At 39.7% G+C, this 12192-nt stretch overlaps 1 protein-coding gene across 4 annotated transcripts in view; it reads right to left on the reverse strand.

Moving 5' to 3' along the window:
- LOC136034081 (ATP-dependent RNA helicase DHX30-like) overlaps positions 1-12192 on the reverse strand; it is a 204513-nt gene that overhangs the window by 177046 nt on the left and 15275 nt on the right. For all 4 annotated transcript variants that reach the window (XM_065715201.1, XM_065715199.1, XM_065715200.1 and 1 more), the window contains exon 2: positions 6067-6217. In XM_065715201.1, coding sequence (XP_065571273.1) covers positions 6067-6217 — 151 coding nt within the window. The remainder of the gene's footprint in view (positions 1-6066; positions 6218-12192) is intronic.

The raw sequence follows: 12192 nt of genomic DNA on the forward strand, positions 1-12192 counted from the left end.
GAGCTTTGAGACAAAATATCCTTCTAAATATCAAATTTCATTGAGATCCTATCACCCGTTCGTAAGTTTAAAATACCTCATTTTTTCTAATTTTTGAGAATCAACCCCCCCCCCCAGCTACCCCAAAGAGAGCGGATCCGTTCCGGTTATGTCAATCATGTATCTAGGACTTGTGCTTATTTTTCCCACCAAGTTCCATCCCGATCCCTCCATTCTAAGTGTTTTCCAAGTTTTAGGTTTCCCCCTCCCAACTCCCCCCCCCCAATGTCACCAGATCCGGTCGAGATTTAAAATTACAGCTCTGAGACACGATATCCTTTTAAATATCAAATTTCATTGAGATCCGATCACCCGTTCGTAAGTTTAAAATGCCTCATTTTTTTTTATTTTTCAGAATTAACCGCCCTCCCCCAACTACCCCAAAGAAAACGGACCCGTTCCAGTTATGTAAATTCTGTATCTAGGACTTGTGCTTATTTTTCCCATCATCCCGATCCCTCAATTCTAAGTGTTTTCCAAGATTTTAGGTTTCCCCCTCCCAACTCCCTCCCCCCCCCCAATATCACCAGATCCGGTCGGGATTTAAAATAAGAGCTCTGAGACACGATATCCTTCTAAATATCAAATTTCATTGAGATTCGATCACCCGTTCGTAAGTTAAAAATACCTCATTTTTTCTAATTTTTCAGAATTAACCCCCCCCCCCCCAACTACCCCAAAGAGAGCGGATCCGTTCCGGTTATGTCAATCATGTACCTAGGGCTTGTGCTTATTTTTCCCAACAAGTTTCATCCCGGTCCCCTCACTCTAAGTGTTTTCCAAGTTTTAGGTTGCCCCCTCCCAACTCCCCCCCCAATGTCACCGGATCCGGTAGGGATTTAAAAAAAGAGCTCTAAGACACGATATCCGACTAAATATCAAATTTCATTGAGATCCGATCAGCCGTTCGTAATTTAAAAATACCTCATTTTTTCTAATTTTTCAGAATTAACACCCCCCCCCCCAACTATCCAAAAGAGAGCGGATCCGTGCCGGTTATGTCAGTCATGTATCTAGGACTTGTGTTTATTTTTTCAATCAAGTTTCATCCCGATCCCTCCACTCTAAGTGTTTTCCAAGTTTTAGGTTCCCCCTCCCAACTCCCCCCCCCAATGTCACCAGATCTGTTCGGAATTTAAAATAAGAACTCTGAGACACGAAATCCTTCTAAATATCAAATTTCATTGAGATCCGATCACCCATTCGTAAGTTAAAAATACCTGATTTTTTCTAATTTTTCATAATTAACCCCCCCCCCCCAACTACCCCAAAGAGAGCGGATCCATACCGGTTATTTCAGTCATGTATCTAGGACTTGTGCTTATTTTTCCCACTAAGTTTCATCCTGATGCCTCCACTCTAAGTGTTTTCCAAGTTTTAGGTTTCCCCCTCCCAACTACCCCAAAGAAAACGGACCCGTTCCGGTTATGTAAATCCTGTATCTAGGACTTGTGCTTATTTTTCCCATCATCCCGATCCCTCCATTCTAAGTGTTTTCCAAGATTTTAGGTTTCACCCTCCCAACTCCCCCCCCCCCCCCAATATCACCAGATCCGGTCGGGATTTAAAATAAGAGCTCTGAGACACGATATCCTTCCAAACATCAAATTTCATTAAGATCTGATCAACCGTTCGTAAGTTAAAAATACTTCTATTTTTCTATTTTTCCGAATTAACGGCCCCCCCTACTCCCCTCCCCAGATTGTCAAATCGGGAAAACGACTATATCCAATCTAATCTGGTCAGGTCCCTGATACGCCTGCCAAATTTAATCGTCCTAGCTTACCTGGAAGTGCCCAAAGTAGCAAAACCGGGACCGACAGACCGACAGAATTTGCGATTGCTATATGTCACTTGGTTAATACCAAGTGCCATAAAAACTTGAACTTGAATTTCACTTGTTGTATAATGGAAAAGTTTTTTTTCGATATTTCGTCTTATGCATAACTGTAGATGCGTCTATCATAAATGTCCCCACAATGCTAAAGTTAATCCAGAGTGGTAGTATTTGCACTCGCAAAAAGTTTACATTCCAAAAGCTCTAATCTGTCCAATCATATTTCTGAGTGATGGTGCTGAAGATGAGTGTTGGGTTATATGGAATCAGGTGAAACAAAAAATTTGTACAGCATACAACAGAAGACTTAATCCACGGAGGATGGGCTTCAGGGGCTTGAACCCCCACCCCCGAAATGTTCCTCCGCCTCGTAAAATCCTGACAATATCTGCATAAACGAATTTTTTATGTGTTTTTTTTGTAAAAAAACCTCTTTCTCGAAAAAATATCCCCCCTCCCCGAACGAAAGTCCTGCGTATCTGAAAGATTATAAAAAGAATAGAAAAAAACTTATAAAAATACATCATTTAAACCAAAATGTCAAATGTTTCTCACCATTGAAAGTCCTCCGCCCATTCCCCTCCATGGATTAGACAATTTAAAAAAAAAACATCAATAAACGACTTCTAAAAGTAGCACATATTAATAACACGAGCTAAGAGCTCATATGGCACTTGTAACGAGGCATGAAGAGCTATGAGCCAAGAGATCACATGGTATGAGCTCTAACAAAATTCTATGAATCAATAGATTGATTTACAAGGAAAACAAGAGGCTTAATGCCGGTCAGGATTTAAAATAAGAGCTCTGAGTCACGAAGTCCTTCTAAATATCAAAATTAATTAAGATCCGATCACCCACTCGTATGTTATGTATACCTAATTTTTTCTAATTTTTCCTCTCCCTGTAGCCACCCAGATGGTCGAATCTAGGAAAACAACTTTATCAAGTCAATTCGTGCAGCTCCCTGACACGTCTACCAATTTTCATCGTCCTAGCACGTCCAGAAGCACCAAACTCGCCAAATCACTAAACCACTCCCCCCAACTCCCCAAAGGGAGCGAATCCAGTACGGTTCCGTCAATCACGTATCAAGGACATTTGCTCAATCTATCCAACAAGCTTCATCCCGATTCCTCCACTCAAAGTGTTTTCTAAGATTTCCCCCTCCAACTCCCCCTGTAAAGAGATCTGGTCGTGATTTGAAATAAGAGCTCTGAGACATGAATTCCTTCTAAATATCAAATTTAATTAAGATCCGATCATCTATTCGTAAGATAAAAATACCCCAATTTTCACGTTTTCCAAGAATTCCGGTTTTCCCCTCCAATCTCCCCAATGTCACCGGATCTGGTCGGAATTTCGAATTAAAGCTTTAAAGCACAAGATCCTTCTAAATATCAAATTTCAGTAAGATCTGGTCACCCTTTCGTAAGTTAGAAATACCTCAATTTCCAAAATTACCCCCCCCCCCAACTCCACCAAAGGGAGCAGATCCGGTCCGGTTATGTCAGTCACGTATCTTAGACAGGTTTTTATTATTCCCTTCCAGTTTCATCCTGATCTCACCGCTTTAAGTATTTTCAAAGATTTCCGGTACCCCCCAACTGCTTCCCCCCAATTACGCTGGATCCGGTTGAGATTTAAAGTAAGAGATCTGAGTTACGAGGTCCTTCTAAATATGAAATTTCATTGAGATCCGATCGTGAGTTGAAAATACGTCATTTTTTCTAATTTTTCAGAATTAACCCCCCCCCCCAAATATAGCGGATCCGTTCCAATTATGTAAATCACGTATCTAAGACTTCTGCTTATTTTTCCCACCTAGTTTCATCCCGATCCCCCCAATCTAAGCGTTTTCCATCATTTCAGGTTCCCCCACCCCAAACTTCCCCCAATGTCACCAGATCCGGTCGGGGCTTAAAATAAGAGCTTTGAGACACGATATCCTTCTAAATATCAAATTTCATTGAGATCCGATCACCCGTTCGTAAGTTAAAAAACCTCATTTTTTTCTAATTTTTCATAATTAACCCCCCCCCCCCCAACTACCCCAAAGAGACCAGATCCGTTCCGATTATGTCAATCATGTATCTAGGACTTGTGCTTATTTTTCCCACCAAGTTTCATCCCGATCCCTCCACTCTAAGTGTTTTCCAAGTTTTAGGTTTCCCCCTCCCAACTCCCCCCACAATGTCACCAGATCCGGTCGGGATTCGAAACAAGAGCTCTGAGACACAATATCCTTCTAAATATCAAATTTCATTGAGATCCGATCACCCGTTCGTAAGTTAAAATACCTCAGTTTTTCTAATTTTTCAGAATTAACCCCCCCCCCACTACCCCAAAGAGAGCGGATCCGTTCTGGTTATGTCAATCATGTATCTAGGACTTTATTTTTCCCACCAAGTTTCATCCCGATCCCTCCACTCTAAGCGTTTTCCATCATTTTAGGCTCCCCCATCCCAAACTTCCCCCAATGTCACCAGATCCGGTCGGGACTTAGAATAAGAGCTTTGAGACACGATATCCTTCTAAATATCAAATTTCATTGAGATCCGATCACCCATTCGTAAGTTAAAAATACCTGATTTTTTTTAGTTTTTCAAAATTAACCCCCCCCCCCCCAACTACCCCAAAGAGAGCAGATCCGGTCCGGTTATGTCAGTCACGTACCTTAGACAGGTTTTTATTCTTCCCACCCAGTTTCATCCTGATCTCACCGCTTTAAGTATTTTCTAAGATTTCCGGTTCCTCCCACCTGCCCCCCCCCCCAATTACGCTGGATCTGGTTAAGATTTAAGATAAGAGATCTGAGTTACGAGGTCCTTCTAAATATGAAGTTTCATGAAGATCCGATCACTCCTTCGTAAGTTAAAAATACGTCATTTTTTCTAATTTTTCAGAATTAACCCCCCCCCCCCCCGAATAGAGCGGATCCGTTCGAATTATGTAAATCATGTATCTAAGATTTCTGCTTATTTTTCCCACCAAGTTTAATCCCGATCCCTCCAATCTAAGCGTTTTCCATCATTTTAGGTTCCCCCACCCCAAACTCCCCCCGATGTCACCAGATCCTGTCGGTACTTAAAATAACAGCTCTGAGACACAATATCCTTCCAAACATCAAATTTCATTAAGATCTGATCAACCGTTCGTAAGTTAAAAATACTTCAATTCCTCTATTTTTTCCGAATTAACGGGCCCCTTGGTTAATACCAAGTGCCATAAAAACCACAAAATGACTATAACGGTGAATTTTTAATAATAATTTTAAATACTGAATAAAAAAAAACGGGCCATCAAATCATGTTGGCAAAAAAAAAAAGAATCAAATAACAGCCATTAGTTAGCAGTAACTCATTTAATCAAGAGCTCATTTCAAATATCTAATATTTTGACAATTTGTGTTAGTATTTGAAAATACACAAAGCTAAAGATGCAAGTTATAATGTAATTTCCATACTGCCAACCTATACATCTTGTCCCTCCACATTTTCACCGAACATTTCCCCTCTCCATGGATCCTAACTGTTCAGCAAGAGGAGTAACTATACACAGTTTTTGAAAATTTGACAAGAGACTCTTCCATTTGCTAACAACCAATATTCAAAATGTTGAGTATACGGGTCGACTTTTTTCATTCAGGCCTCTCATTCTAGATTTTAAAGCCTTAATACTTTAAGAGCATTAAATTTTAGTTGGAGTAAATACCAAAACCGTTTTACGTAGGTTGCATGCTATTTTTTCACTTCAAAGAGTGCCAAAATGCCTTCACAAAGTGGAAGCCCTTCAGGGCCACAGACCACTCGAACTAAAAATCTATGCCTATGGTTTCTATAAGATGTAGCATTTCCAACTTTCTACTCAAATACTTCAACAAAGCCTTTGCTTTAAAATAGACTGTTCACAAAATCTGGCATCCTTGCACCACCATCTTGGTGGATCACGTTGTTCCCGAGAAAACTTTTCAACTATTTTAAATGAGTGGCTGGATCAAACTCTAATCTGAAGTCATGTTGGACTAGGAGGGGGCGGAGAAAATTTTTGAAAGTCACTGGAAGCCCTCCAAGTGATTTTGTCGCATAAAAGGGAACTAGAAATTTTTCCAAATTTGCAAAATAATTAGCCACCACATGCTAATCCCCCCCCCACACCTTTCTGCAACAGTTGTTTTAGGAAAATTTTACCTTAAAGATTCTGGCCAAGACAGCTGTACCTCTGCCACTACTTTCTTGGCTCCATCCTGTTTATGATGTATATACTTTGGAGGTTGAAGTCGAGTCCCAAGCTTAGAAGAGGCAGAAACAATTACATTGTTTAATGCAACTTTTGCAGTATCTATAAAAGAACAGAAGTAGAGAATTCGAAATGGAGAAGTGAATAGCAAGAAATAGACTAGCATAGGATAATCTTGCGACGAGACAAATTATGACACTAAAGTAAGCAGACTTCAAATTAATATTAATAAGTTTTGATATAAAGCATAATTGTCTACTTGTAATTAAAGAATAACTAAGCATTTGGAGAAAAAAATCATGTTGTATTCAAAAACTCAATAGAAGGGAAAAAGATTGGCTATCAGCCAACAAAACAACGCTTCATATTCAACAACCACTATCGAAGCACGCGTTACTCGTTTTCTTGTATTCTTCATACATATTCAACAACCGCTATCGGCCAACAACGAAATGTTGGTTGGCTATCAGCCAACCAACAAGCGCTTCATATTCAACAACCGCTATCGAAGTACGCGGTACTCGTTTTCTTGTATTCTTCATACATACTCAACATGTTCAACAACCGCTGTCGGCCAACAAATGCTTTATATTCAACAAACGCTATTGAAGTACGCGTTACTCGTTTTCCTGTATTCTTCATACATATTCAACAACCGCTATCGGCCAACAACGCAACGTTGGTTGGCTATCAGCCAACCAAACAATGATTCATATTCAACAACCGCTATCGAAGCACGCGTTACTCGTTTTCTTGTATTCTTCATACATATTCAACATATTCAACAACCGCTATCGGCCAACAACGCAACGTTGGTTGGCTATCAGCCAACCAACAAACGCTTCATATTCAACAACCGCTATCGAAGCACGCGTTACTCGTTTTCTTGTATTCTTCATACATACTCAACATGTTCAACAACCGCTATCGGCGAACAAATGCTTTATATTCAACAAACGCTATTGAAGCACGCGTTACTCGTTTTCCTGTATTCTTCATACATATTCAACATATTCAACAACCGCTATCGGCCAACAACGCAACGTTGGTTGGCTATCAGCCAACCAAACAATGATTCATATTCAACAACCGCTATCGAAGCACGCGTTACTCGTTTTCTTGTATTCTTCATACATATTCAACATATTCAACAACCGCTATCGGCCAACAACGCAACGTTGGTTGGCTATCAGCCAACCAACAAACGCTTCATATTCAACAACCGCTATCGAAGTATGCGTTACTCGTTTTCTTGTATTCTTCATACATACTCAACATGTTCAACAACCGCTATCGGTCAACAAATGCTTTATATTCAACAACCGCTATCGAAGCACGCGTTACGCGTTTTCTTCTATTCTTCATACATATTCAACAACCGCTATCGGCCAACCATCAAACGCTTCATATTCAACAACCGCTATTGAAGCACGCGTTACTCGTTTTCCTGTATTCTTCATACATATTCAACATATTCAACAACCGCTATCGGCCAACAACGAAACGTTGGTTGGCTATCAGCCAACCAACAAGCGCTTCATATTCAACAACCGCTATCGAAGTACGCGGTACTCGTTTTCTTGTATTCTTCATATATACTCAATATATTCAACAACCGCTATCGACCAACAACGAAACGTTGGTTGGCTATCAGCCAACCAAAAAGCGCTTCATATTCAACAGCCGCTATCGAAGTACGCGCTACTCGTTTTCTTGTATTCTTCATACATATTCAACATATTCAACAACCGCTGTCGGCCAACAAATGCTTTATATTCAACAAACGCTATTGAAGTACGCGTTACTCGTTTTCCTGTATTCTTCATACATATTCAACATATTCAACAACCGCTATCGGCCAACAACACAACTTTGGTTGACTATCAGCCAACCAAACAATGATTCATATTCAACAACTGCTATCGAAGCACGCGTTACTTGTTTTCTTGTATTCTTCATACATATTCAACATATTCAACAATCGCTATCGGCCAACAACGCAACATTGGTTGGCCATCAGCCAACCAACAAACACTTCATATTCAACAACCGCTATCGAAGTACGCATTACTCGTTTTCTTGTATTCTTCATACATACTCAACATGTTCAACAACCGCTGTCGGCCAACAAATGCTTTATATTCAACAAACGCTAGTGAAGTACGCGTTACTCGTTTTCCTGTATTCTTCATACATATTCAACAACCAATATCGGCCAACAACACAACGTTGGCTGGCTATCAGCCAACCAAACAATGATTCATATTCAACAACTGCTATCGAAGCACGCGTTACTTGTTTTCTTGTATTCTTCATACATATTCAACATATTCAACAATCGCTATCGGCCAACAACGCAACATTGGTTGGCCATCAGCCAACCAACAAACGCTTCATATTCAACAACCGCTATCGAAGTATGCGTTACTCGTTTTCTTGTATTCTTCATACATACTCAACATGTTCAACAACCGTTATCGGTCAACAAATGCTTTATATTCAACAACCGCTATCGTAGAACCCGTTACGCGTTTTCTTCTATTCTTCATACATATTCAAAAACCGCTATCGGCCAACCATCAAACGCTTCATATTCAACAACCGCTATTGAAGCACGCGTTACTCATTTTCCTGTATTCTTCATACATATTCAACATATTCAATAACCGCTATCGGCCAACAACGAAACGTTGGCTGGCTATCAGCCAACCAAACAATGATTCATATTCAACAACTGCTATCGAAGCACGCGTTACTTGTTTTCTTGTATTCTTCATACTTATTCAACATATTCAACAATCGCTATCGGCCAACAGCGCAACATTGGTTGGCTATCAGCCAACCAAAAAGCGCTTCATATTCAACAACCGCTATCGAAGTATGCGTTACTCGTTTTCTTGTATTCTTCATACATACTCAACATGTTCAACAACCACTGTCAGCCAACAAATGATTTATATTGAACAAATGCTATTGAAGTACGCGTTACTCGTTTTCCTGTATTCTTCATACATATTCAACATATTCAACAACCGTTATCGGCCAACAACGCAACGTTGGTTGGCTATCAGCCAACCAAACAATGATTCATATTCAACAGCTGCTATCGAATCACGCGTTACTTGTTTTCTTGTATTCTTCATACATATTCAACAATCGCTATCAGCCAACAACGCAACGTTGGTTGGCTATCAGCCAACCAACAAACGCTTCATATTCAATAACCGCTATCGAAGTACGCGTTACTCGTTTTCTTGTATTCTTCATACATACTTAACATGTTCAACAATCGTTATCGGTCAACAAATGCTTTATATTCAACAACCGCTATCGAAGCACGCGTTACGCGTTTTCTTCTATTCTTCATACATATTCAAAATATTCAACAACCACTATCGGCCAACACCGCAACGTGGGTTGGCTATCGGCCCACCAACAAACGCTACAAATTACAACTCCTGCTATCGAAGCACGCAATTGTACATATGAATTTCTTGCCTCGAATTCTACTTGCGCACTTGTCCTTACGGTTATGAAAAGAAATATAACAAAAAATTCACAAGCCATACCATCCCGAAAGGTCCTAAACAGGCGAAACTATGAGCCTGATGTTGGTTCCAGACCACATAAGGTGGGGCCTAATATACCCTCCTAGCAGTTTTTCTTTATGTTAAATGTCTGCCCTCTCCCCTTTCCTCATCTTCGTACAATTTGAATTGATATTACGCAATGAAAAGGCATGGTTGTTAAGACATCTTAGACAAACACAAATTTCTGACTAAGCATGGCTGTGAAAGCAACGGCCCCTTTAGTACACAGACTACCCTAATAAATAGAATTTAAGTACCTTTTAATTCCCAGTCACCACCTTTCAGATTGATTAAAGATCACTAAAAGCCACAACTAGGACACTAGGAGACACTTCTTGGCAAACTTAGCAAAAATCAAACACCATCTTCTGGTAGATGTCCTGGTGACAAGCATTTGGAAACTTATTCTCCTTACATAAATGGGACTGGGTGAAAATACCCCCCCCCCCCAACACCACGGTGCAAGGGCTATATGTTCGCTAAAGGGAAAAAAAACTCCAATTTTCTACCCATATTTGTCGAAATACGACAACTTGTTCTATTATATTCCTGGGTACAAGTAAATGTGACTTCGGGTGATCCAAATGAAATTTGAAAAGATTCTGTCAAGCTTCTCTAATTTGTTCCTCTCCAGGATGAGTGGCTGCTCTGAAACATGGAAAATTTTACATGAAATCTTGAGGAATGAACCTATATTCAAAATCAGATCCAAAAAAGTCTTTAACCCTATAGCTCCAACACATTTTAATTTTAAGGTTTGAGTGTTTAATAAAAAACATAAAACCTTTAAAAGAAGCAGAATCCAAGCAAACCCGTTAAAAAAAATTAGTATTTTTAAGGTTAAGACGAGTTGCAGACAAAGAGAGTTTTTAGGAACAAGTTCCAGGTTGATTTGTGCACCAGGTCCACTTTTGAGAGTTTAAGTTTTGAGACGCAAAATATTGAACAGATATTTTTATACATTACAAGCACTTAAGAAATCCCTAGGTGGGGCATGGGTTCAAATCAATTGAAAATCACTGATCAATTGATACCGAGCGAGGTGTTCACTTCTGGCACAACCAGCAGTAGTCAATATCTGTAGAATTTTCTTCTCTTTTGGGATTTTACTCTTTTTTAATTTCTTTTTTTTTGAAGAATCAGCTCGGGTTTGGAGAACGTAAAATATAGTACTTAAAATAGTAGGACGTTTAACAAGAATTCCGACTATGCGCAAATGACACTGGGTATAACAATGAATAATTTGTTAAACCATATAAGAGAAGGCATGCATTATCAAAAATAAAATGCCCTGGTCTTGCACTACTACTAATACTAGGCCTAATAAAAACTAAGAGCAGTACCAAGCCACCAAAGGCCAACACACCAACGAACACTCCTCCTCCATCCCAAACTATCCAAAGCCTCCTCTTTACACCCTCCCAGAAAGTTTCCATTTCCCTGACATATTTCCTTACGACATCCTCCTCCCCCAACCGAGGACGATCTGCTTTCTATTTAGCCATTAGCAGTTGGCCGAAAAGGACAATCTTTAGCAACATATTACCCTCCATCCGCAGAGCGTGCCCTATCCATCTCAACCTTTCTTTCATGATGGCCCTGGAAAGCGGGATTGAATCCCACTTTTTGTACAGCCTACTGTTTGAAGGCCTTAAATTTTAAGCTGACAAAACGTCTTACGAAGATACTTCTTCATTATATATTAACAAGAACATAACTAAAATATGAATATCTTGCACTTCACCAGAAATATTTGCTCTGAGCAGCAAGCAGAGACTTGTTTAGTCCAGAAACAAAATTTTCTAGAGAATTTGTAGTGGTTTTCTCCCTACATGTCTAGCGATAAAGTCTTAATAGACATATATGATTATGCAACTGCTTTTGTTGTTTATCATTGTTTATTTTATATGCATTATTATCAGTCTATCTATGAAATGGTGACTTCCTCCCTGTTAACAAAAATGGCACTTAAACCTACAAATTGCCAATGGAAAGAGTCTTAGCCTCAGTGCACTCATCAGGCTTTCAATCCTTACGCAGTGCTTCAGCGCTGTGGTTTGATTCTTCAGAAGGCAAAAAGCATTCGTAATCTATATATATATAAATAAGTTGTCTGTCTGTGTGTCTGTCAGTGGATCAGGTGACGTCATGTTTCTGTGTTGACTGACGTCATGAAATTAGTTGTCGTCATTTTTGCTTTGACGGTGACGTCATTCAAGATATTTAAGACATATGTTCACGTAGAAATCTATTAATGTTTAAGTTTACAATGACTGATGAACTTACCATGGCAAAAGCCGATGAAGATGCTCAAAGAGTCTATGCCAAATAACTTGCTGCTGATAGAGAAAGTCAGAAAAGAAAGCGTGCCGAGGAATCAAAAGAACAGCAAGGAAACAGGCTTGAGGCTAAAGAACGCAAAACCGCGCAGTTAGATGAAGATCCACCTGGACAGCGAGAGTCAAAACATATCAAAACTGAAAATGA

The sequence above is a fragment of the Artemia franciscana genome, chromosome 12 (genome assembly GCF_032884065.1).
Source record: "Artemia franciscana chromosome 12, ASM3288406v1, whole genome shotgun sequence".
In the NCBI taxonomy this organism is placed as follows: domain Eukaryota; kingdom Metazoa; phylum Arthropoda; class Branchiopoda; order Anostraca; family Artemiidae; genus Artemia; species Artemia franciscana.